Genomic DNA, 23,448 nt, shown 5'->3' with positions numbered 1-23,448 from the left:
AATGGGTTTTTAGGGTCCGCTTGAAACTGTGGGTATTGGGAATTAATTGAACTGTCCTGGGTAGTGCATTCCAAATAATTGGCGCAGCACGCGAGAAATCTTCGAGACGGGAGTGGGAAGTTCGGATTATGGAGGATTTTAGCTTTAAGTCAGTGGCCGAACTGAGGGCACGTGTAGGGTGGTAGACTGAGACAAGGGAGGAGATGTAGGGGGGTACTGAAGCATGGAGCGCTTTTTTGGGTAAGTGTGATAAGTTTAAATTGAGCGCTATATTGGATGGGCAACCAATGCAATGACTGGCACAGGGAAGAGGTATCGGTGTAGCGGTTAGCTAGGAATATGATCCTGGCTGCTGCGTTAAGGACGGATTGGAGAGGGGAAAGTTTAGTAAGAGGGAAACCGATTAGTAGAGAGTTGCAATAGTCGAGACGAGAATGAATAAGAGCTACAGTAAGAGTTTTTGCCGAGTCAAAGGTGAGAAAAGTCCTGATTCTTGAGATGCTTTTGAGATGTAGATGACATGAACGAGCGAGTGATTTGATGTGAGGAGTGAAGGAAAGATCTGAGTCAAAAAAGACCCGAAGACAGCGGGCTTGTTGCTGGGGAGTAATGGTTGAGCCACAAACAGAAATGGCAATATCGAGCACAGGTAGGTTAGTGGAGGGAGGAAAGACGAGTAGTTCAGTTTTTTACAGATTCAGTTTTAGACAGAGGGAGGACATAATGTAAGACACAGCAGAAAGACAATCACTGGTCTTTTGTAGTAATGCAGGGGTGATGTCCGGAGCATAGGTGTATAATTGGGTGTCATCAGTATAGAGATGGTACTGAAAACCGAATCTGCTGAGTGTTTGTCCAATGGGAGCGGTGTATAAGGAGAAAAGAAGGGGGCCTTGGACTGATCCTTAAGGAACCCCGACAGTAAGGGGAAGGAGAGAAGAGGAGGAGCCGGCGAAAGACACAGAGAAGGAGCAGTCAGAGAGATAGGATTAGAACCAGGAGAGAACAGTGTCCTTGAGACCAATAGTGCGGAGCATAGTGAGGAGGAGCTGGTGATCCACAGTGTCGAATGCTGCAGAGAGATCCAGGAGAATCAGCAGGGAATAGTGACCATTAGATTTAGCTGTTAGTAGAGCATTAGAGACTTTAGTGAGGGCAGTTTCAGTAGAATGTAAAGAGCGGAAACCAGATTGTAAAGAGTCAAGAAGAGAGTTGTCGGAGAGATAGGGGATTAGACGGGAATGGACCAGGCGTTTTAAGAGTTTAGAGATAAAGGGAAGATTGGAAACAGGTTTGTAGTTGGCCGTGCAGTTCTGGTCAAGGGATGTTTTTTTAAGTAATGGGTGTATGCTGGCATGTTTAAAAGAAGAGGGAAAGATACCAGATGAGAGGGAGAGGTTGAAAATTTTAGTTAGGTGAGTGGTGACAGCTGGAGAAAGGGACTGAAGGAGATGTGAGGGAATAGGGTCACTGGTACAGGTGGTAGGGTGAGTAGATGCAAGGAGCCTGATCACTTCATCTTCCGTGAATGGTTCGAAGTCAGAGAGTGAGCAAGATACAATGGGGCGGGGGACAGCATGCATAATGTTTGGGGATTGGGAGAAAATTTCCTGTCGGATATGGTCAATTTTTTCTTTGAAATAATTGTCCAGATAGTCAACGCTGAGGTTGGTGGTCGGGCCCTGTGGTGTTTGATTGAGGAGAGAATGAAACGTGTCAAAGAGTCGTTTAGGATTATTGGAAAGTGAGATGATGAGGTTGTTAAAGTAGGTTTGCTTGGAGAGGTGAAGGGCAGAGTTGTATGTTTTCAGCATAAATTTATAATGGAGGAAATCTTCGGGCAGATTAGATTTTCTCCACAGCCGTTCAGCTCACCTGGAGCACCGCTGGAGAAGACATGTTTGAGGCTTGTGCCAGGGTTGTCGCCATCTATGCCGAATTTTTCTTTGTGTAGGAGGTGCAGCTTCATCCAGGGCGCATAGCATTATTTCGTTATAATGCTTCAATGCAGAGTCGGGACATGAGAGGGAGGAGATTGGGGCCAATGATGATTGCAACTTTTTTATAAATTTCTGGGTGTTAATGGTGCGTATATTTCTATAAGTGTGGAGAGTGGGGGTGTCTTGAGTAGAGTCACAGTTCTTGACAGAGAATGAAAGAAGATTATGGTCAGAGAGTGGAAGGGGAGAGTTAGTAAAGTCATGTACTGAGCAAAGCCGGGAGAAGATCAGGTCCAATGTGTTCCTGCCTTCATGTGTAGGAGAATTAGCAAGCTGTGAAAGGCCGAAGGAGGAGGTTAATGATAAAAGATGAGCGGCAGATGGGGAAAGAGAATTGCCAATTGGGATGTTAAAATCTCCCATGATTATTGTGGGGATGTTGGAGGATAGAAAATTTGGAAGTCAGGCAGCAAAGTGATCCAAGAACTGACGGGAGGGACCTGGAGGGCGATAGACAACCGCCACTCGCAGGGAGAAGGGCTGGTAGAGTCTGACTGTGTGGGCCTCAAAAGAAGGGAAGATAAGGGAGGGTACTGGGGGGATAACCTGAAAAGTACATTTTGTTGAAAGAAGTAGACCAACACCTCCCCCTGATCTGTTGTTAGGTCGCGGGGTATGAGAGAAGTGTAGGCCACCAGAGGAGAGAGCTGCAGCGGCGGTGGTGTCCGACTGCTGGATCCAGGTTTCCGTGAGAGCCAGAAGGTCGAGGGAATTAGAGAGGAAAAAGTCATGGATGTAAGAGAGTTTATTACATGCTGAGCGTGCATTCCAAAGGGCACAGTTGAATGAGACAAGTACTGGCCTGCGCAAAAGCACTGTCTAACTAACTAACTAGTTATATACAGGCCTCTGATCAGACTTTGGTTTAGGCGCCCCAAAAAAAAATGTAGTTGCATGCACGGTTACCCTCTACAATGATGCCGAGGGCCTTAAATTTCTTACAGATCTGGGTCTGACTCGTCAGGTGCTAGCAGGCAGCTGAGGGGGCTTCCTTCCCATACGGCGGTATCTCCATCCAGACCATCGTGGCTCGTCTCCTTCTCCGACAACCGTCACTCCTCACGCTAGCCTCCAGCTGTACTCACCCACCTTTGTCATCTTCCCTAGATACCAATTTCCGTTGAAAAACAAACTTAGCAGGTAGTAGTAAGGAAACAGTAACCTCCTGTGGTCACATGATCCCATTGCAGCTTATACATATCATACATTAGTATATATAAATGGACTAGATGGTGGCCCAATTCTAACGCATCGGGTATTCTAGAATATGTTTGCGGCCGACTGGGCGCAATTAGCAGAGCGGTGTTTAAATTTGGCGCCAAAATCGCTGAATGGTTGCGGCCGGCAACAGCGACCAATCAGCAAAGCGGTGTTTACATTTGGCGGCAATGTCGGTGATTGGTCACGGGCGGCGGCCGCGACCAATCAGCGAACCGTGTTAGTGAGGACTGGAGAGCGTGTTTAAATTTGGTGCCAAAATCGCTGATTAGTCGCGACCTCGACCAATCAGCAAAGCGGTGTTTAAATTTGGCGCCAATAATGCTAATTGGTCGCGGCCTGTAAACGCGACCAATCAGCAGAGCAGCGTTTACATTTGCCGTCCATATCGCTGATTGGTCGCGGCCGGCCACGGCGACCAATCAGCAGAGCGGGGTTTAAATTTGGCGCCAATAATGCTGATTGGTTGTGGCCGGCGACCGCGATCAATCAGCAGAGCGGCGTTTAAATTTGCCGCCCATATCGCTGATTGGTCGCGGCCGGCCACCGCGACCAATCAGCAGAGCGGCGTTTAAATTTTCCTTCCATATCGCTAATTGGTCGCGTGCGTCGACCGCGACCAATCAGCGTCGTATTAGTGAGGACCGGGGAGTGGCGCTGCTTGTGCAGCTACTTCCGCTGCGAGCAGCTGGGAGATGAGCGGCTGCTCGCAGCAGAAGCATCCCGACTCGCGGCGCCGCTCCCCGTTCCTCCGTTCACACTTGCCGTCCGGAGATCAGCGGCCCCAGCCGCTGATCTTCCGACGTTAGCCGCATGGAGGTCAGCGGCGCTGGTCGGGGAAGTTCTGCTGCTAGCGCCGCTCATCTCCCCGCTGCATCGCCGCTAACCTCCGTGCGGCAGATGAGTCGCTAACGGCCGCCATCTTTTTTTCTGAAATCCCGTGTCACTGATTGGCCGCGGCCGGACAAATGAGCGACGCGGGATTTCCTGGGCAGACAGACAGACAGAAAAACAGACAGACAGACGGGATAAGACAATTATATATATAGATGAGCTGATATCTGCAGGAAACAAGGTTTATATTCATGTGAACACTGGTATCTATACTTTGTACCACTTTGGTGGGTCAGCATATATCTCCAGCCCTGAAGCGCCAGACTGCTGTCTCACCATCCTACAATAGTATATTATGTCTAAATTAAATATACTATAGTGTGTCATCACCTCATACACAAATATATACAGTAACATGCACATTCATCCACACTCAAAAAAAGGCTCAAAAACCACCACTAGACAACTGTGTATAAAATCCACCTTGCTCCTGTTAATATAAAGGTTTGTAGGGCACATACCTTCTGCGTATATGCGCCCGACAGTGGGCAGAAGTGCAATCTGCACATAGCCTTACTGCATGGAAATATTCCTCACTCCACGTAAACTGTTCAATCCCAACTCGTTCATTGTCTGACACTGAATATAATGTTTCTCGGTAGGAAGCCTATAGGCAGTGTGTCACCGTATATGATGTCCCCAACAGCTTCACACCCTCAAGGTTGTTTACAGCAATTCAGCTGTGAAATATTCCTGCAGATACCACAAGTGAGCACCAAGGGGGCTGCAAAGCACCAATGGATTCTTCTCCAAGCAAATCTGTACACTAGAAATATATTCAGTATTTTCGCTAATATCATTTACACCTGCTTTATGATGCAGATCTGGTGACCTCCAAGTTGTAGAGGTATATAAAACCAAGTTGTCATTCCCACAATATAACATCCCAGAGGCCTACACAGCAGCGGGAAACACAGATGTTTTTAAGCTCGTGGTGATGCTTCTTGCACAACGTGTTACATAAACCAGCATTTCCGCGTGACGTGGAATTTAATACTTGGCTCAATTTTAAAATGATTTCCTGGACCAATTTTCCTATCCCAAGAAAGTGATAATGCATAATAGGTTGGAAGAAAACAGGTGCTTTGCAGTTTACATAATAATATTCGTAAATATTTATATACAGTGGCTTGCGAAAGTATTCACCCTCTTCGCTTTCTACTTATTTTGTTACATTACAACCTATGTTTAAATATTTTTATAATCCGATTTGTGTGTGATGCATTAGCATTATATAGTCTAAATTGGTGAAGTGAGAAAAATATAGGCATAAATTAAATTTATGGAATCAAATAACTAAAAATTGGCATGTGCATATGTGTTCACCCCCTTTACTATGAAGGCCCAAAAGATTTCTGGTGCAAGCAATTACCTTCATAAGTCACATTCTTAGTGAAAGGAAGTCCACTTGTGTGCAATCTAAGTGTCACATGGTCTGTCAGTATATGCACAGCTTTTCTCACAGACCACGGAGGCTGCACCATTAAGCACGAGGCACCAATAACCAAACAACACCATGAAGACCAAGGAGATCTCCAAACAAGTCAAGGATAAAGTTGTTGAGAAGTACAAGTCAAGATTGGGTTTTAAGAAAAATATCCCAATCTCTGATGATCCCCCGGAGCACCATCAAATTCATTATCATTAAATGGAAAGAACATGCAACCACCACAAAACTGCCAAGAAGGGGGCCACCCACCAAAACTTATAGCTCGGGCAAGGAGGGAATTAGTTAGAGGCAGCACAGAGACCAAAGGTAACCCTGAAGGAGCTGCAGAGTTCCCAAGCAGAGACTGGCGTAACTGTCCATACAACCACAATAAGCCGTACACCCCATAGAGGTAGCCTTTATGGAGGAGTGGGCAGAAAAAAATCTTTACTTGCACACAATTGTTAGGGTATGTGCACACGATGCAGAAATGAAGCAGAAAATTTCTGCATCATTTCTGCATCTCCCTGGCAGAAAAAACGCATGCAGATTCTACATGCGTTTTTCCTGCGGAGTACATGCGGATTCACATGCGTTTCCACATGCGTTTCCGCATGCGGATTGACAAGCGCTTTCCAGGCGATTTTAGCATCACTTGGAAAGTGCTTGACAACTAGGTCACACTATATAAATCCATGCAACCGGCATGGATTTATATAGTGTGACCGTATAAGAATGGTTAAAAATAAAAAAATAAAGCTACACTTACCCTCTGATGCCCCGGTGTATGCTGCCGCGTTCGTTCCTGGCTTGTTCCTGGCTGCCGGGATATCGCGAGACACTGCGCTGAAGGGCCTGCGGTCACATAGTTACATAGTTACATAGTTTATAAGGCTGAAAAAAGACAAGCGTCCATCCAGTTCAGCCTATTTCTTGTGCACTGCAGCTATTCCGCTATTCCTATACCATGCGGTATAGGCCAATTTACATCATTGAGGAAAAATTCACTTCCCGACACCAATCTGGCAGTCAGATTAAATCCCTGGATTAATTAACTATGTCACATGACTGTGACATCACCGAAGGTCCTTCAGTCTTGCACGCGAGCAGAGGGAAGGAGACCGGGGGCCGTCAGAAGGTGAATATATCTTTATTTTTTATTTTATTCTTGTTTTACAGCTTTTTAAATGGTACCTGGGTGTGGAGGAGAGTCTCATCTTCTCCACACTCGGGTACCATCCGCACATTAGAACGCGCCAATAGCGCAAGTACAAATGCAGTCTTGCGGAATTGGCGCGTTCTAATGCAAGTCAATGGCGGCGAAAAGGCCGCGTTTACGCAAAATGAATTGACATGCTGCGGATTTTTGAGCGCAGCGTTTACGCTGCGGAAAAATCCGCATCATGGGCACAGCACATGCGGATTTCAATTGGGGAACATTGCTGCCCTTCTACCATGCATTTTTAATGCGTTTCCGCAGCTGCAAAAACGCCGCGGAAACGCATTAAAAACGCATCGTGTGAACTCAGCCTAAGGCTCGCTTTGAGTTTGCCAAAAGACATGTGGGAGACTCCCCAAATGTATGGAAGAAGGTGCTGTGGTTAGATTAGACCAAAATTGAACTTTTTGGCCACCAAGGTTCATCACCCCAAGAACACCATCCCCACAATGAAATATGACGATGGCAGCATCATACTGTGGGGATGTTTTTCAGCAGCAGGGACAAGGAACAAGGTCCGAGTCGAGGGGAAGATGGATGGAATGAAATACAGGGATATTCTTGAGCAAAACCTGTTTCAGTCTGTCAGTGATTTGAGAGTGGGATGGAGGTTCACCTTCCAACAAGGCAATGACCCAAAGCATACTGCTAAAGCAACACTCAAGGTGGGACGTGTAAATGTTTTGGAGTGGCATAATCAAAGCTAAGACCTTAATGCAACTGAGAAACTGTGATCAGACTGGAAGATTGCTTTTCACCAGAGGAAACCATCTAACTTGAAGGAGCTGGAGCAGTTTTGCCTTGAGGAATGAGCAAAAATCCCAGTGGTGAGATGTGGAAAGCTCATAGAGACTTATTCAAAATGACCTGCAGCTGAAATTGCTGCAAAAGGAGGCTCTACAATGTCCTGACTTAATGGGTGGTGAATAGTTTTGCACACTGAAGTTTTCAGTTATTTTATCCATTTTGTTGTTTGCTTCACAAAATAAAGAAACCCAAATGTTCACAGTTGTAGGCATGATCTTTATATGAACTGATGCAAACCCTAAAAAAACAGTGAAATTCCAGATTGTGAGGTACCAAAACACAAAAAATGGCAAGGAATACTTTCGCAAGCCACTGTATATATACAGTTGTGCTTAAAAGTTTACATACCCCGGCAGAATTTTTGCTTTCTTGGCCTTGTTTCAGAGAATATGAATGATAACAAAAAAAACTTTTTCTCCACTCATGGTTATTGGTTGGGTCAAGCCATTTTTTGTCAAACTACTGTGTTCTCTCTATTTAAATCTTAATGACAACCAAAAACATCCAAATGACCCCGATCAAAAGTTCACATACCCTGCTGATTTTGGCCTGATAACATGCACAGAATTTGACACAAATAGGTTTGTATGGCTACTAAAGGTGACATCCTCACCTGTGACCTGTTTGCTTGTAGTAAGTGTGTGTGCATAAAAGCTGAGTGAGTTTCTGGGATCCAGACAGACTCTTGCATCTTTTATCCAGCCACTGACGTTTCTGGATTATGAGTCATGGGGAAAGCAAAAGAATTCTCAACGGATCTATGGGAAAAGGTAGTTGAACTGTATAACACAGGAAAGAAATGCAAAAAAAAATCCAAGGAATTGATAATGCCAGTCAGCAGCATTCAAACTGTGATTAACAAATGGAAAATCACGGGGTCTGTAAAGACCAAACCATGGTCAGGTAGACCAACAAAAATTTCGGCCAAAACTGCCAGGAAAATTGTTCGGGATGCAAAGAAAAACCCACAAATAACAACAGCTGAAATTCAGGACTCTCGGAAAACTAGCGGTGTGGCTGTTTCAAGATGCACAATAAGGAGGCACTTGAAGAATAATGGACTGCATGGTCGAGTCGCCAGAAGAAAGCCATTACTGCGCAAATGCCACAAAGTATCTCGCCTACAATATGCCAAACAGCACAGAGACAAGCCTCAAAACTTCTGGAACAAGGTAATTTGGAGTGATAAGACCAATATTGAACGTTTTGGCTACAACCATAAACATTACATTTGGAGAGAGGTCCCACATGGCCTATGATGAAAGGAACACCATTCCTACAGTAAAGCACGGAGGTGGATCGCTGATGTTTTGGGGATGTGTGAGCTACAAAGGCGCAGGAAGCTTGGTAAAAGTTGAAGGAAAGTTGAATGCAGCATGTTATCAGCAAATACTGGAGGCAAATTTGCACTCATCAGCCTGTAAGATGCGCATGGGATGTACTTGGATGTTCCAACATGACAACAATCCAAAACAGAAGGCCAAGTCGACTTGTCATTGGCTACTGCAGAACAAAGTGAAGGTTCTGGAGTGTCCATCTCAGTCTCCTGACCTCAATATGATTGAGCCAGTCTGGGGAGATCTCAACCGCGGTTCATTCTAGACAACCCAGGAATTTACAAGAACTGGAGGCTTTTTGCCAAGAAGAATGGGCAGCTTTACCATCTGAGAAAATAAAGAACCTCATCCACACCTACCACAAAAGACTTCAAGCTGTAATTGATGTTAGAGGGGGCAATACACGGTATTAAGAACTGGGGTATGTGAACTTTTGATCAGGGTCATTTGGATGTTTTTGGCTGTCATTAAGATTTAAAAAGTGAAAACACAGTAGTTTGTCAATAAATGGCTTCACCCAACCAACAACCATGAGTGGAGAAAAAGTTTTTTGTTATCAATCATATTCTCTGAAACAAGGCCAAGAAAGTAAAAATTCTGCCGGGGTATGTAAACTTTTGAGCACAACTGCATATATTCTCACTACAGCCGTCCGCTTTTAGTCATTGGGGAGGTGCAGAGAGCTGTTAGTCTCTGCTCACTATACTATTAGCGCACTGTTTTCACTCCCAGGACATGGACAACCAGCTGTGAACACATGCCATACACATTAGCTGCAGAGCAGACAGTCAATTAATGTGCAGGGGAGTGATTACAACGTGCTCATTGTGTAGTGAACGGTAACTAACAGCCCCTGCACCGCCTTGATGACTGGAAGTGAGTGGCTGCAGGGAGAATAAAACCTAATTTTCTCCCTGAAGTTGCTGCTCCAGTAAGGCGACTAAATAGGATTTAAATGCCATTTACCTGCTGTTTGCACTTACATCTGCAGATAAATGGCATTTCTGGATGCAACAGGTTCCCTTTAAGGATTCATTTATATGCTGTCTTATATATCATTATTAAATAGAAATGTTATAATTATGGGTGCTTACACTTAATAATCAACCATAACATTGTCTATTTGGAGTTGGCTGTCATTGGAAATTGTGAATGTGAAAGTTAATAACAACTGGATAATGTATGACTGATAAATATTCCATGGATGAGAAGTATTATCTTTTATGTAATATCTTTTTTCTTCTTTTCTGTCTTTTAATAGGATTCAACCTATTAATATATATTGACATTCTACAAGTCCCACTTTAAAATCTGTGGCTTTGTGTTTAAAGGGAGTTAAACTAATGAGGCAGTTTTTCTCCTCTACAACCAACAGAGCATTATTTCAAGGGTGACAGAAAGACCCTCCGTGAGAGATTTGCAGGGCATCAGACAGCCGCTGATGAGCATGCCAGCCGTCCAAAGAGGCCAGAAATACACAGGTATATGCCAGGGGTACTATAATACTGTCATCATGCATGCCAATCTGTTCATATTAAACAATGCAATATTATTTTGTTTATAATTAAAATAAATTTAATTGGGACGCTTTCTATTGGGGATGGCTATCTTTTTGGGTTAGTGTGCAAATGGCCATTTATCTCTTTCTGGTCTTATGAAGTTCCACATTATACCAGTATGTAATGCTGGAAACCATTCTTGGATTATCACATATAGTTTAAAGAGGTATTCCCATCTCCAAGATCATATCACAATATGTAGTAGGTGTAATAATAATATTAGCAAATGCCTCCAATTAGAAATGTAGTATAGTTCTTCTGATTCACTATGTCACTTACCCCATGTGCAGGGCATTGAGGACCTTAGGTATCCATAGTTATGACCACATGACAAAACGGAAGGAATTGATGCATTTTATATGGTTTGTGTTCCTATAAGCTTTATTAACTTACAGCCCCAAAAATCCTTAAAGTACTATGTTTTCCTGTGTCTTAATGTATAATGAATTATATAATTTAGTATACATCTGCACTGTGTATTGTTTTACGTGTATATCAGGTTTTCTCCCATAAAAAAAGAAAATTTCCTTATGTATTTTTATGTTGCTTATATTTTCAGACATTTTGATTCTGATCACTAGATTTAGATTTAGCCACCACCATTTAACTGGTTTATAACCACAGCCCATCAACCTGTATATAAGCCCCTAGCTCCCCCTGTACATTCCCAAAGATATTTTTTATAAGTCTCCTGCATTGTATGCTAATCAGTACTGTCCAGTCCAATGGGCATCGGTGGTCTGGGGTCTACAACTCCTCTATTGAACATATAGAAGAAAATTGCGCACATAGAACTCTAATTAAAAATTATTCACATTTTCTTGAATACAAGAATACAACATAGAGAAAACTAAGTAAAAAGGTGGTGGTGCGGGGTGATGCACGGTAACAAGCCAATAGGTGGCACCAAAGCTCAACCAGGTCTACAAATAATCATATAGCTTGAAAAAAGGTAAATAGTGAAGCCGGTTAAGGCATTATTATGTAAGAGTAGGCATTGGCTAATAGATCTATATAGAGATGTAGATACATAGTACACTATACATAAAGTGATCTAGTGCAGTAAACAAGAGACATAGATGGTAGTTCAACTAGGACATACTATAGATCAATGCCAAAGCACCACGTTGCAAATTAATTAGCCTATTGCATGCCTAAACAATTAAAAAAAAAGTCATATACCTTAGGTCAAAGAGAAGTGCCACTTCCCCAACATGTGTTTCGGCAGGCGTGCCTTCTTCCCAGTTCAGAGTATGCTCCAAGAGGCGAATACGAAAGGAGACAATTCACCATTGTGAAACCTGCCCTGAGAAATCTGACCTTTGCATTGATTACTTCAAAGCGTATCACAAGTCCATAAATTGATAAAAATTGGCTTTTACTCTGTTAACACAACACACTTTTATAATCTGATATACTCCACACAACTTACCCATACCACCACATTATAAATTCATACACCAGTAAAACAAAAAATATTATTATCATTACTAGAACTATACAGCTAGATAATTCCTTGAGGGGTATAGTGTCCAAAAATGGGGTCACTTGTGGGGGTTTCCACTGTTTAAGCACATCAGTAGCTTTCCAAAAGTGACAGGGTGTCCGCTATTGACTTTAGTCAATTTTGCATTCAAAAAGTCATATGGTGCTCCTTCCCTTCCGAGCCCTGCAGTAGTTTTCCACCACAGATGGGGTACTGACGTGGTCAGGAGAAAGTTCACCAAAAAATTGTATGATGCATTTTCTCTGGTTTAAGGGCATGAAAGTTAGAAAATTGCATCATTTTCTCCAAATTTCTGATCTTTTCACAAATGAACGCAAAAAATATTATCCTAAATTTACCTCTAACATGGACTACAATGTGTCACAAAAAAACATCTCAGATTCAGTGGGATCTGTTGAAGCAATAGCGTTATTAAAGTTATCCTGTTCAGAATTGAAAAAATTGGCCTGTCATGAAGGTGAAAACTGGCAAGGGCATAGGCGTTCAAGGTGGTGACTTTAGTTTATATTGGGTAAATCTGGTGACCGGTTTCAGGATGTGAAATATAATTGAACGAGTTATATTTTTGTGGCAGAAAAACATAATCTAAATGCTCATATCTAATGTGCCTACGTGGAGAGAGGTTTTACTAAATTCAGAGTAAAAATTACTTGTTTTATGTAGAATTCCATACTTGTTTAAAGGGTTTGCCAAGGCTAATAATATGTAGTATAATATGATAATATCACCTTTGTGGTGGTCTGGCACCCAGACAATTAACACTTTTACGGCTGGTTACAGACAGTGAACAGTTTAGCCAGTTTACTGGCCATTGTCGAAAACTGCATCTTGTCTCCTATTCATTTCAGCAAGAGCCCCCTTAATTTAATCACTTTGCACATCATAACATAATGGTACATCACCATCAGGGTGTGCATGTATGGAGCAGGTTCTTCCCCCGACAACAGCGATTTGAGCTAGCTCTGATTGCTGCTTTTTAACTTTATATGTCACTGTCAATCAGTGATGGTGGCATTTAATAGGTTGGGTCGCTGGAGTGCTTGTCAATTTCACAATATAGTGTAACTCTCTAGTTCTGCTGTATACGGTACAAGTGATCAGATGATTGCAGGTTCAAGTCTTAGTCTAAAAAGTTACACATAGAGCCCAGAAATCTATTTTCCCGGGTAAGTCTATGAAGCATATTGACATAATCCTGCTGACTTGAAATGTTTGCAATTGTTACTGCACCACGAAAGCCATAAAAACAGAATGCAAAAAACATTGGCAGAATACACAGACATGTGAACAGTACCATGGACTATTAGATAACTGTGAAAAACTGACTTCTGAATGAGCCCTTACTCGGCACTAGAAAAACTGAAGTCTTTAAGCAGTTGTTCACCCCTGGAGGAAAAAAAACAACTTCTCCACCATGCTCTGAAATAAAGAAGTAGATGCACCTTACCGATGCACTGCCACTCCTTTTCCAGAGCTGCTCAGGTCACCCCCAAAAGTACATGAGCACCAATCTCCGGCTGCAGCGCTGATCAGGATAGCTTATGACAATTGATGTGCCTATAGTGGTTGACCATGTGGCTGTAAGGGGGAAGACCGGGGTGTAAGTCCTTTTAGAGCAAGGGATCCGGAACTGCCGGGGCCGTACCTCTTGTTGCAGGGGGAAGACAGACTGCAAGCAGAGGAGTCATGTGACAGGGAAGCAGGGGGTGTGTCGAGAGAGAGAGCTGGGAGGTCAGATGACAGAGGGACTTCTGGTGTGACTAGAGGGAGGAAGAGACGAGTACGTTTTGCGCGGGAAAGAGGAGCTGGATCCGGCTCAGCAGAGCAGCGTGAGAGGGTCCAGGCTCCTGGCTCCAGGACTGGGAGCAAGAGCCGAGTGCAGTGGACCGGAGGAGTCAGGCTGACTAGAGAAGAGACGCAGGGTCTTGCCGGGTACTACCGAATATTCGTGAAGAACTTCACCCGCATAGCCAACCCATTGCTGGAGCTACTTAAGGGAGTGACGGCGGGCTCCAAGAATCTGGCGATTCGGTGGGGAAGCAGCCAGGAAGAGGCCTTCCGTGTCCTAAAAGTGGCCCTGACCGAGGCCCCAATACTTGCCTATGCGGATTTCTCCCAACCCTTCATACTTCACACTAATGGGAGCCTGCATGGTCTGGGAGCCGTGTTATCCCAAGTACAGGAGGGGAAAGAGCGCGTGATTGCGTACGCCAGCCGCTCCCTTCACGACTCCGAGAGGAACCCAGATAATTATAGCTCTTTCAAATTAGAGTTGCTGGCTCTGGTTTGGGCAATGACCGAGAAGTTTGCGGAGTATTTGCCCGGGTCCGAAGTACTGGTGAGAACAGATAACAACCCGCTGGCCCACCTGGAGAATGCGAAATTGGGGCCCCTGGAACAGCGGTGGGTGGCCCGCATGGCCAGGTACCGGTATAAGATCGCCTACCAGCCTAAGGCAGAGAATACTCACGCCAACGCCCTCTCCAGAGTGACATATGAACAGCCTGATCATGACCGTGATGAAGATTTGGTGGCGGATGAGACCCCTAGCTTCCGAAGTTTCGTGGGACCGCTGGCTGCGGCGCAGGGACAGATCGGAGAGACGTTGGAAGAACAAGTGCTAGGACGTCCAAGAGATGACTGGATCTGACTTCAACAGACTGACAGAGAAGTTGCTCAATTACGTCAATGGGTGACTTTGCGGCAAGTCCCCAGTCGAGAAGAGAGGAGTACCCTGTCCTCGGGAGCACTGAAAATGCTGGGACAATGGGAGAGACTGTGTTTGCGAGACGGGCTGCTGTACCGACGGGTGCAGCTAATGCGAGAGTTCGGGACCACCTGGCAAGTGGTGATCCCAGAGAAGTTGGTCGGAGTAGTGGCTAAGGAGGCTCATGAACGAGGGGCTCACTTCGGACCAGAGAAGACGTTTCAGTGGTTGCAGAGGCTGGCGTATCATCCCCGACTGCGAGCAACAATAGAAGACACTTGTCGAAGATGTTGGAGCTGTGAGCTGGTTTGACTCTGCTACATCCAGTTAAACTGTGAACTGTCAGTGATAGACTTTTACCTGCTTTTCCCTTGTTTTTCCCCTGATACTCCCTGCGTGGAGATTTACCCTGTTATTATAAACTTCCCCTGTTTATTAACCCTGTATTGGCTGCTCTGTGTTTCTGTGTCGCTGCATCTAAAGTGCCCGTGTTACATGGCCTCACACAATTTATTGCTTTGTTCTTATCTAACATCAGAGAAGTCATCTTTTTAGTTTGCCACAGTTGTCATAATTGAACTCCCTCTATGTTTCCTTTATTAGGCTGTGTGCCCACGATGCGTTTTTCATGCGTTTCCGCTGCGGAATTTCCCCAGCGGAAACACATCAAAAACGCACGGTAATCCGCACCCCATGGGCCCCAATGACATTCTGCAATGTCAATGCACATGCTGCGGATTTTTCCGCAGTGTTTCTGCAGCGCTCATAAATCCGCAGCATGTTCATTATTTTTGCGGAAGCGCCGCCATTGACTTGCATTGAGACGCACATAATCCGTATCTGTACATTTGTACACGCGGATTATATGCGATTCAATGTGCGGATGGTAGCCAGGTCTGGAGGAGAGAAGACTCTAATCCAGACCTGGGTACCATTGTGTGGCACCCCAGGGGTCTGGTTTCCACAGTAATAGCAGTATTACGTCTGTGAGCAGGTGGGAGGTCTCCTGGGCAGGAATCCTAAGCATGCCACACCTCCTGCCCAGTCCTGGGAGGGGAAGAACTTCCCCTACATAAACTGGGGCTGAGGCAGGGTTAGAGAGAGGAGTTCCAGACAGAGACGGAGTCTGGTCTGGACACGCAGAAACAGGGACAGATAGACATCAGGAGCTCTGTAGGAGCCAAGGAGAAGCGCCAGGGGCTGGAGCTGTGCAGAGCTCGCCCCGGGAGAAGGTACTAAAACCGGACACAGGAGTCCGAGGCTGTGGGGACTAAGATATACCCAGCAGCAGAATCCATCCGGCAGGGGATTCCAGGTCCTCTGGCCATAAAAGCCCGGAGGCTCAGTCACAACGAAGGGACCAGCACCGCCATCCCGGAGCGGAGGCTAACAGGAGGCCCCAGGTCACCAGCCATACGGGTGAGCACCACACGGTATACCCAGGGACGTGGGCTACTTGTAACCGCCGAAAGCAGGGTAGCCAGGAAGGGTACAGACTAACGGGAAGGCCTACAACTCCACCTGGCCAGGGGAACTCCGGCTTACTCGCAGACTAACCAGGCCCCAACTACTAGCCAGTACTCCCGGGGGAATTTGCCTTGTACCATCAGTAAAGACCCTGAACTGTACCCTCGCGTCTCCGTGCTTCCTTGTCGCACCATTAGTGCTGGGACATCCACACCATCACTCCCAACATCAACCTCATCCTCTGCCCTGAGGCCATACCCCTCCCGTTGGGGGTTATACCATCCACGCTGCACATCCGTACCACCGGCCTCAGCGGACTGCCCTGCAGCGGCGGCTTCATAGCCGCATTCAACGGGTGGCGTAGTCGGACACTAATACCATCATACCAATAACTGCCACTTAGTTTGACCACCCTGGGCACGGACCGGGTCACCGCCACACGAAGACTACTACCCCCATCGGATCCGGCTCCGGGTATTCCCCGCGCGCACGCGCGCCGCACTACAGCACTGGCCCAGGGGGCGCGTCAATTGTACCTGTGAAAAAAAGAATAAAATAACAAATAAAGTTTATATTCACCTTTCCGACGGCTTCTCTCTGCATGCCGGCAGCGCTGAAGGACCTTCGGTGACGTCACAGTCATGTGACCGCAGGCCATTCACCGCTGTGTCTCGCGATATGCCGGCAGCCAGGAACCAGACAGGAACGAGCGCTGCAGCACACGCCGGGCATCGGGGGTGAGTATAGCTTTATTTTAAGCATTGTTTTACGGTCACACTATATAAATCCATGCTGTTTGCATGGATTTATATAGTGTGACCTAGTTGTCAAGCACTTTCCAAGTGATGCTAATCGCCTGGAAAGCGCTTGTCAGTCCGCATGCGGAAATGCAAGTGAATCCGCATGTGGATCCGCATATATTCTGCAGGAAAAACGCATGTACAATCTGCATGCGTTTTTTCTGCCAGGGAGATGCAGAAATGCTGCAGAAATTTTCTGCTTCATTTCTGCATCGTGGGCACATAGCCTTAAGGAATTTTATATGACTTTGCCTTGTCTTTAGATTGAAAAGAAAGTAAAGAGTAGCTCAACTGATCTGCGGGGTGATACAGATCGTCGTAAGCTAGAGCACCGCAAAGAACGAGGGGGCTCCAAGGGTTCCCAGGAATCTAGTGATTCTTGCAAGATGGAAAAGGCCCATAAAGAGCACAAGGAAATGACTTATTCAAGGGTGAGAAGTAAGTAAAATGCATATCCGTGTTGTAGCAAGCTGTGAATGCTTTGTGAATTCATTGTCTCTATATCACAATTATTTGTTTTACAGCAAAAATGTATTTGTCTTTTACACGACTAATGGTGGATGAGGATAAAAACTTTGGATTAGCAAGCTAACTGAAAATGACAAATGATTGTGTCCTATTGTCCAGGTAACATCAGGAAGTTGGACTTCAGTGCAGGGCATTTCTAGAACCCGTTTGTGTAAGAACTTTGCTTCTTTCTGCTTGATTCCACTTTTTCCACTCATAACACCGCAGTTTGCTGTTGATTCTTCAATGTCAATGAAGGAAAAAAAAACATTTATTGTGTTTGAATGCCACAGAGTGTATTGAAGTGATGAAGAATTTCCACCATTGTTTGCTGTTTGTGCCTGGAGACAGATATTTTTGGGAGACCTTTCTGTTACCGTTAAGAGCAGAGTTTATTACACGCAGTAGGATGTCATTTGTCCTTTGCGTGTATATTGTTGTTCGTTATGGGGGGTAGTTTCACATTTGTATTTCTAGTTTAACAGTGGCTCCACTGTATGATCAGTCACTTATTTGTATATAGATCTTTTAACGTTATATAATGAGATTTTGCATTCCATATAGAAAAAAGGACAAAAATAGACAATAAACACAAATTGTAAGGGGGGTGTTAGAAATAAATTGACTTCCTGGACCAGAGTGATACCAGATTAAAAGGTTTTCCAGTCCTTTATAGTCAAATTATGGTCTTGTTTTGTGCATTAGGGATTAAAAAAAAATCCTAAAATGCTTCAAAGCAGGGAATGTGGTACAATAAATGATACTTGCCTAGTAAATTGACCTGCTTTTCTTAAAGCAGATCTGTTATCAAATTTCACTATTCAGACTATATGCATTGTTAAATAGATCTTAGACCTGATCACGTTGGTGTACTTGCTGTGAAAATCCATGACTGTGTGATTCTTTCTGATAATTGAAATGCCTAATAAAAAACATAGCATGGACTTTTTACATGGATTATCACAGTAAGTGTGTTTGCCTCATCAGAGATCTATTACTTATTGTATTCAGTTTGAATAGTAAAATCTGGTAACGGCCGTGCAGTGATGACGTGCCACGATACGCATGTGATGGCAGCAGCTAGTCATTGTCCTCAGTAGTGATGCCAGTATATGAAGCTGCAGTGGTGGGTGGCATGATCAGCAAGTCAGGTTGTGACGCCTCTACTCGTAAAGCCCGTGTTTTACCCTGGGAGTTGGGGGACTCGGTGTCGGGCCCTGTGATGGAGAGATGGGATGCAGCCGTGGCCCGGGCCCAACCCATGCTCAGGGCCGTCACATTAGAAAGAGATGGTGTGGGCTTGTCCGGGTTGAGTGGCTGATTAACGACTATGCCACCTGTGGTGCCTGGTGAAGGGTCACCAGCGCCGCTGCAGTCCGCTGAGGCCTGGTGTTATGGCGGCTAAAGTTCTTACTACTCCCCACAGGTGGAGCGAGGCCTCAGGGCAGAGGGACAGGAGGATGGGAGGTAGCAGTAGAGGGGAAGGGATCCCGCGGTGTGGCGCAAAAATAAACAGTCCGGAGGCCATAGGGGTGAACTTCCAAGGCTTTACTCACTTTAGAGATGGCAGAAGGAAGGCGACTCCCTGCTCCTCGCGGAGTCCTGTGGTCACCAGGGACGGGGGTCCGACAACCTCCGAGTAAGTCCAGCATTCAGTCGCGACCCTACAGCAGAGTGTTCCTGAACTACAGACCGAATCCTTTCCTGTCCGTGTGTGTGCAAATAGGCCGGGACTCCCTCTGAACTCCTCTCAGAACAAGGGCACGGGTGGCAGCTCCGCTCCGTCCGATACCCGGTGGGATCCTATGGGCCTAACCGGGCTTTCCCATCCAGGACGTAGAGTAGCAAGGTCAGGTGTCGGGTGCCGGTACCCCTCTTGCAGCCGGAGTCCCTCTGACTATATCAGCATGGCAAGGACAGGTGGCATACACCGCTCCGTCTGCATCCTGCCTGGGATCCATTTGCTGTGGAGCCACACTCCTAAGCTCCGGGCCTTCCTGATCCTGGTCCTTGGCCGGGTTGAGACATTCCTTGTCTGCAACCTACCTCTCGTCCCAAGGCCAGGGTACGAGGGCTGTGTCCCTTGCCGGTGCAGGCCCACACAGGATCTGCGCTCCCAGAGGGAAGTCACATTAACACACAGTACATGACAGCACAGTACGACCAACTAATCAACTAGAGAGAATTAGCAGAAGGACCAAGATCAAAGATGGCTTTTTATTAAATATGAAATCTAAAGTGTAACTAACTTGTAAGTCCTCCACCCTCACCCACTAACTGGTTCCTATCACTTTGTGTTCCCCAGTCTCCCTGTAACCAGGGGAGCAGCATCTAGTGCATACTAGCTCCCTCTGGTGGAGAAGTGTGGTGTTGGATGCAAAAGGTTAGGTCACGACTATCACACTGGCCTTACCTCGGAGGAGGAACACTACACTCCATTAAAGAAGTGCAGCATTCCTGAGGCGGTCGAACCCTCAGGGGCGCCACAAGGACAAGTAGCAAAGACTGGCAGGACCACTGGAGCAGTGAGACATTTACCAGGTGAGTACAAGTCATTTTATTATTTCGTCCTTGCATTGATACTATTTTTTTTAAATCATGGACAACTCCTTAAATTAAGGAAAATGTTTAACCTTTTTTGTGCCTCACACAATATTCAGTGATATAGGGGTAAAGGGAGATAGTCTGTTTTTTCTTTATAGAAACAAATCATAGGACAATGTGCTTTCTTTTCTGTTAAACTTCATGAAGAAATAATGAAGTAGTTCAGTAAGGCCATCTTCACAAAGAACAAATTAGTAGTGTCATAGGAATAATTTGGTGCTTGAGAAGGGAATTGATTCCTTATATACAGTATGAGCCCAATGCTCCACTAGTATTACAGTCCTTCACTAGCAAGATCCTAAAAATAATTTATCTGTAATTGCTATGAAAGGGAATCTCAGTAGGCTCAACCCCCCCCAAGCCGTTTTATATGGGCATGTTGGTCAAAAGAAACTGAATTAAGTGACACCTTGATATCTGTGATCCAAAGTTTCCAGAAAAATCCACATTTTTCTTAATATGTCAATGAGCTGTTAAAATCTATGGAGAAGGCATAGATATCTCCTGCTGACAGATATATATAAATAACTTGAATCCAAGCCTAATGTGTTCAGGTCAGGTGAATAGTAAATTATAACTTTGCTACTGCCATGGGTATGGTTTAAACATATAACTTTAATGAATATAGTGTGAGTCACAACCATTAGGCTGAGTGCCCACGGTGCGGAATTAATGCATTTCCGCCACGGAAACGCATTCAAATCGTTTGTTAAGACGTCTGAGATGTTCCCCAATGATAATCCGCATGTGCTGTGCACATGCTGCGGAAATTACCACTGCGGATTATCATTGCGGAAAAATCCGCAGCACAACCAATTTGGGGGCAAAATAACGCCCATTGACTTGCATTGAACCGCATAATATCCACATGTATACATGTGGATGTTATGCTGTTCAATGCGCAGATGGTACCCAGGTCTGGAGAAGAGGACACTCTTATCCAACCCGGGTACCATCGTACCTGCAAGTAAAAAGAGAGTTATAAAGTAAAAAATAAAAAAAAATATTCATACTCACCTCTCCCTCTGCCCCTGGTCTCCTCCTGCCAGTACAGGACGTGGCCGGGAGGAGACCGGGGACCGCCGGAGAGGTGAATATAACGTTTTTTATTTCTTTTTAATTTTGAATTATTTTTTTTACTTTAGATGCAGCATTTGATAGTAGAAATTTCCTCTAAGTTGGTCACACAATATAAATCCATGCCAGTTGCATGGATTTATATTGTGTGACTAACTTGTCAAGCCCTTTTCCAAGTGATGCTTAAAATCACTTGAAAAAACGCTTGAAAAAAAACGCATGCGAAAACGCTGAAAAAACACATGTAAAATACGCATGCTTTTTTTTCTGCAAGGAGATGCAGAAATGCGTCCGGTCTCTTGCAATGCTCGCGGTGGTGTGAAGGACCTGCGGTGACGTCATTGAGTCATGTGATGGGTCACATGACTCAGTGACGTCATGGCAGGTCCTTCACAAAAGTGCGAGCATTGCAAGAGACCGGACGGCGTGGACAAAACACAGAGAGGACATTGGAAGGTGAGTATAAACTTTATTTTTTGTTTTAAATTCTTTTTTTTACAGATTCTATGGTACCCAGGTGTGGATGTGAGTCTCCTCTCCTCCAGACTTGGGTACCATCCGCACATTAGAACGCGCCAATTACGCAAGTACAGATGCAGTCTTGCGGAATTGGCGCTTTCTAATGCAAGTCAATGGCGGCGATTACGCTGCGTGTCCGCAAAATTAATGGACATGCTGCGGATTTTTGAGCGCAGCATAAACGCTGCGGAAAAATATGCTGCCTGGGCATTGAAAGTGCGGAATTGTATTGGAGACCATGGGGGAAGGTTTACCAAGCGTTTCCCAAGCGTTAACGCTTGAAAAACACATCGTGGGCACACAGCCTAACAGGGTTATATGTTGAAACCTGCACCCTGTACTATTATTACTTTATTACATTGGATATTGGAATATTAAAATCATATGTGGCACCCTGCTGTTCACAGGTACAACAGGACCCAAAAGGGTGCATGGACGGACTTCTCCACAAGAGGCCCTCATTACATCACAGACACATCCACCCTTCCACCTCATACCACCAGAGGGAGTCCTGTTAGGGATCTATATAGACTGGAGGGTTGAGTTAGAGGGAGAGTGTGCTGGCACTGTAGTTCAGTGAAGAAGTAGCATGTGAGGTGCTGTGCTGAGGGCCAGCCAGGGCCTAAAGCACGTGCTGAAGCCTCAGGGCCTAGAGCGTTGCCGGAGGCAAGGAGAAGAGTGAAAGGTGTTATGGGGCAGAGGAGCGTCTTAGGCTCACCCCAGAACGCAAGCCGGACACCAGGTCCGCGCCTACAGGGTCCTCTACGCCCAGTAGGAATAACCGGTATACCAAGAGGATTCCAGACCCCTGGTCAACCTGAAGCTACAATCATCTAAAGAACTAGGAACCACGAAGGCCCCAGCGTCCAGGGATAGTGGTAGCCAGAAGAAAGTTCTTACCACCAAGCATACAGGTTTGGAGAGTGAAAGAGTACAGAAGCTAGGCCCAGTTTCAGGCTGGTCAGAAGCTTCAGAGAGAGAGAGAGGGAGAAATAGATCAGGAGGCCTTATACCCACTCACTGGGGAGAGTCCAGAAGTGCACCCTTCCTATCAAGTACCCTGGACCGTACCTGCCGTCTACACCAGTAAAGGTACTGAAGCGTACCCCCTGTGTGCGTGTCTGTTATTCTCCCCTGGCCCGGCTGGGCCACCTCTCACCTGCATGCCTTCCATCAACCCTGCCCCGGGGGCCCACTCCGCTTGTGGGGAGCCGAAGCATCCCAGCTGCCATTCCATCACCCCCGGAAGTCTGCAGCAGCCCTGGTACCCATTACCAGAAACCACAGGTGGAGTCACGAGACAAAACCGTTATTCGTTCCATCAAACGACAAGCCCTTTTTAAAGAGTGACCCCAGAGGATGGGCCCGGGAGCCGACTGCTGTGACATCCTAAACAACGTAAAGGCCCGGGTACCAAGTTTCCCCTATATCACCCTGGGCGAGACACATACAGTACTCATAGATTCCCCCTTGACACGTTCCGTCCATGTGCAGCTTCATCAGAATGGGAGGAATAGAGCTAAGCAACAGTACATGTGAAAAAGACTTAGGTATACTAATAGATCATAGACTGAACATGAGTCAACAGTGTGATGCAGCAGCAAAAAAGGCAAATACAATTCTGGGATGTATTAACAGAAGCATACAGTCTAGATCATGTGAAGTCATTATCGGTCTTTACTCCTCTTTGGTCAGACCTCATCTGGAATACTGTGTACAGTTTTGGGCACCACATTTTAAAAAAGACATAGACAAACTGGAACAAGTTCAGAGAAGAGCGACCAGAATGGTGACTGG

At 45.4% G+C, this 23,448-nt stretch overlaps 1 protein-coding gene across 1 annotated transcript in view; it reads left to right on the top strand.

Moving 5' to 3' along the window:
- LOC141176294 (mitochondrial fission regulator 1-like) overlaps positions 1-17,536 on the top strand; it is a 102,573-nt gene extending 85,037 nt beyond the window's left edge. Inside the window, exons 8-9 of the mRNA XM_073660232.1 lie at positions 17,208-17,382; positions 17,469-17,536. Of these exons, the coding sequence (XP_073516333.1) occupies positions 17,208-17,382; positions 17,469-17,536 (243 nt within the window). The remainder of the gene's footprint in view (positions 1-17,207; positions 17,383-17,468) is intronic.
- The last annotated feature ends 5,912 nt before the right edge of the window (positions 17,537-23,448 follow it).

This window comes from Phyllobates terribilis, unplaced genomic scaffold (assembly GCF_046119375.1).
Source record: "Phyllobates terribilis strain yellow unplaced genomic scaffold, ASM4611937v1 Scaffold_24__1_contigs__length_18792416, whole genome shotgun sequence".
NCBI lineage: Eukaryota > Metazoa > Chordata > Amphibia > Anura > Dendrobatidae > Phyllobates > Phyllobates terribilis.
This window is presented reverse-complemented; position numbering and strand designations above follow the sequence as displayed.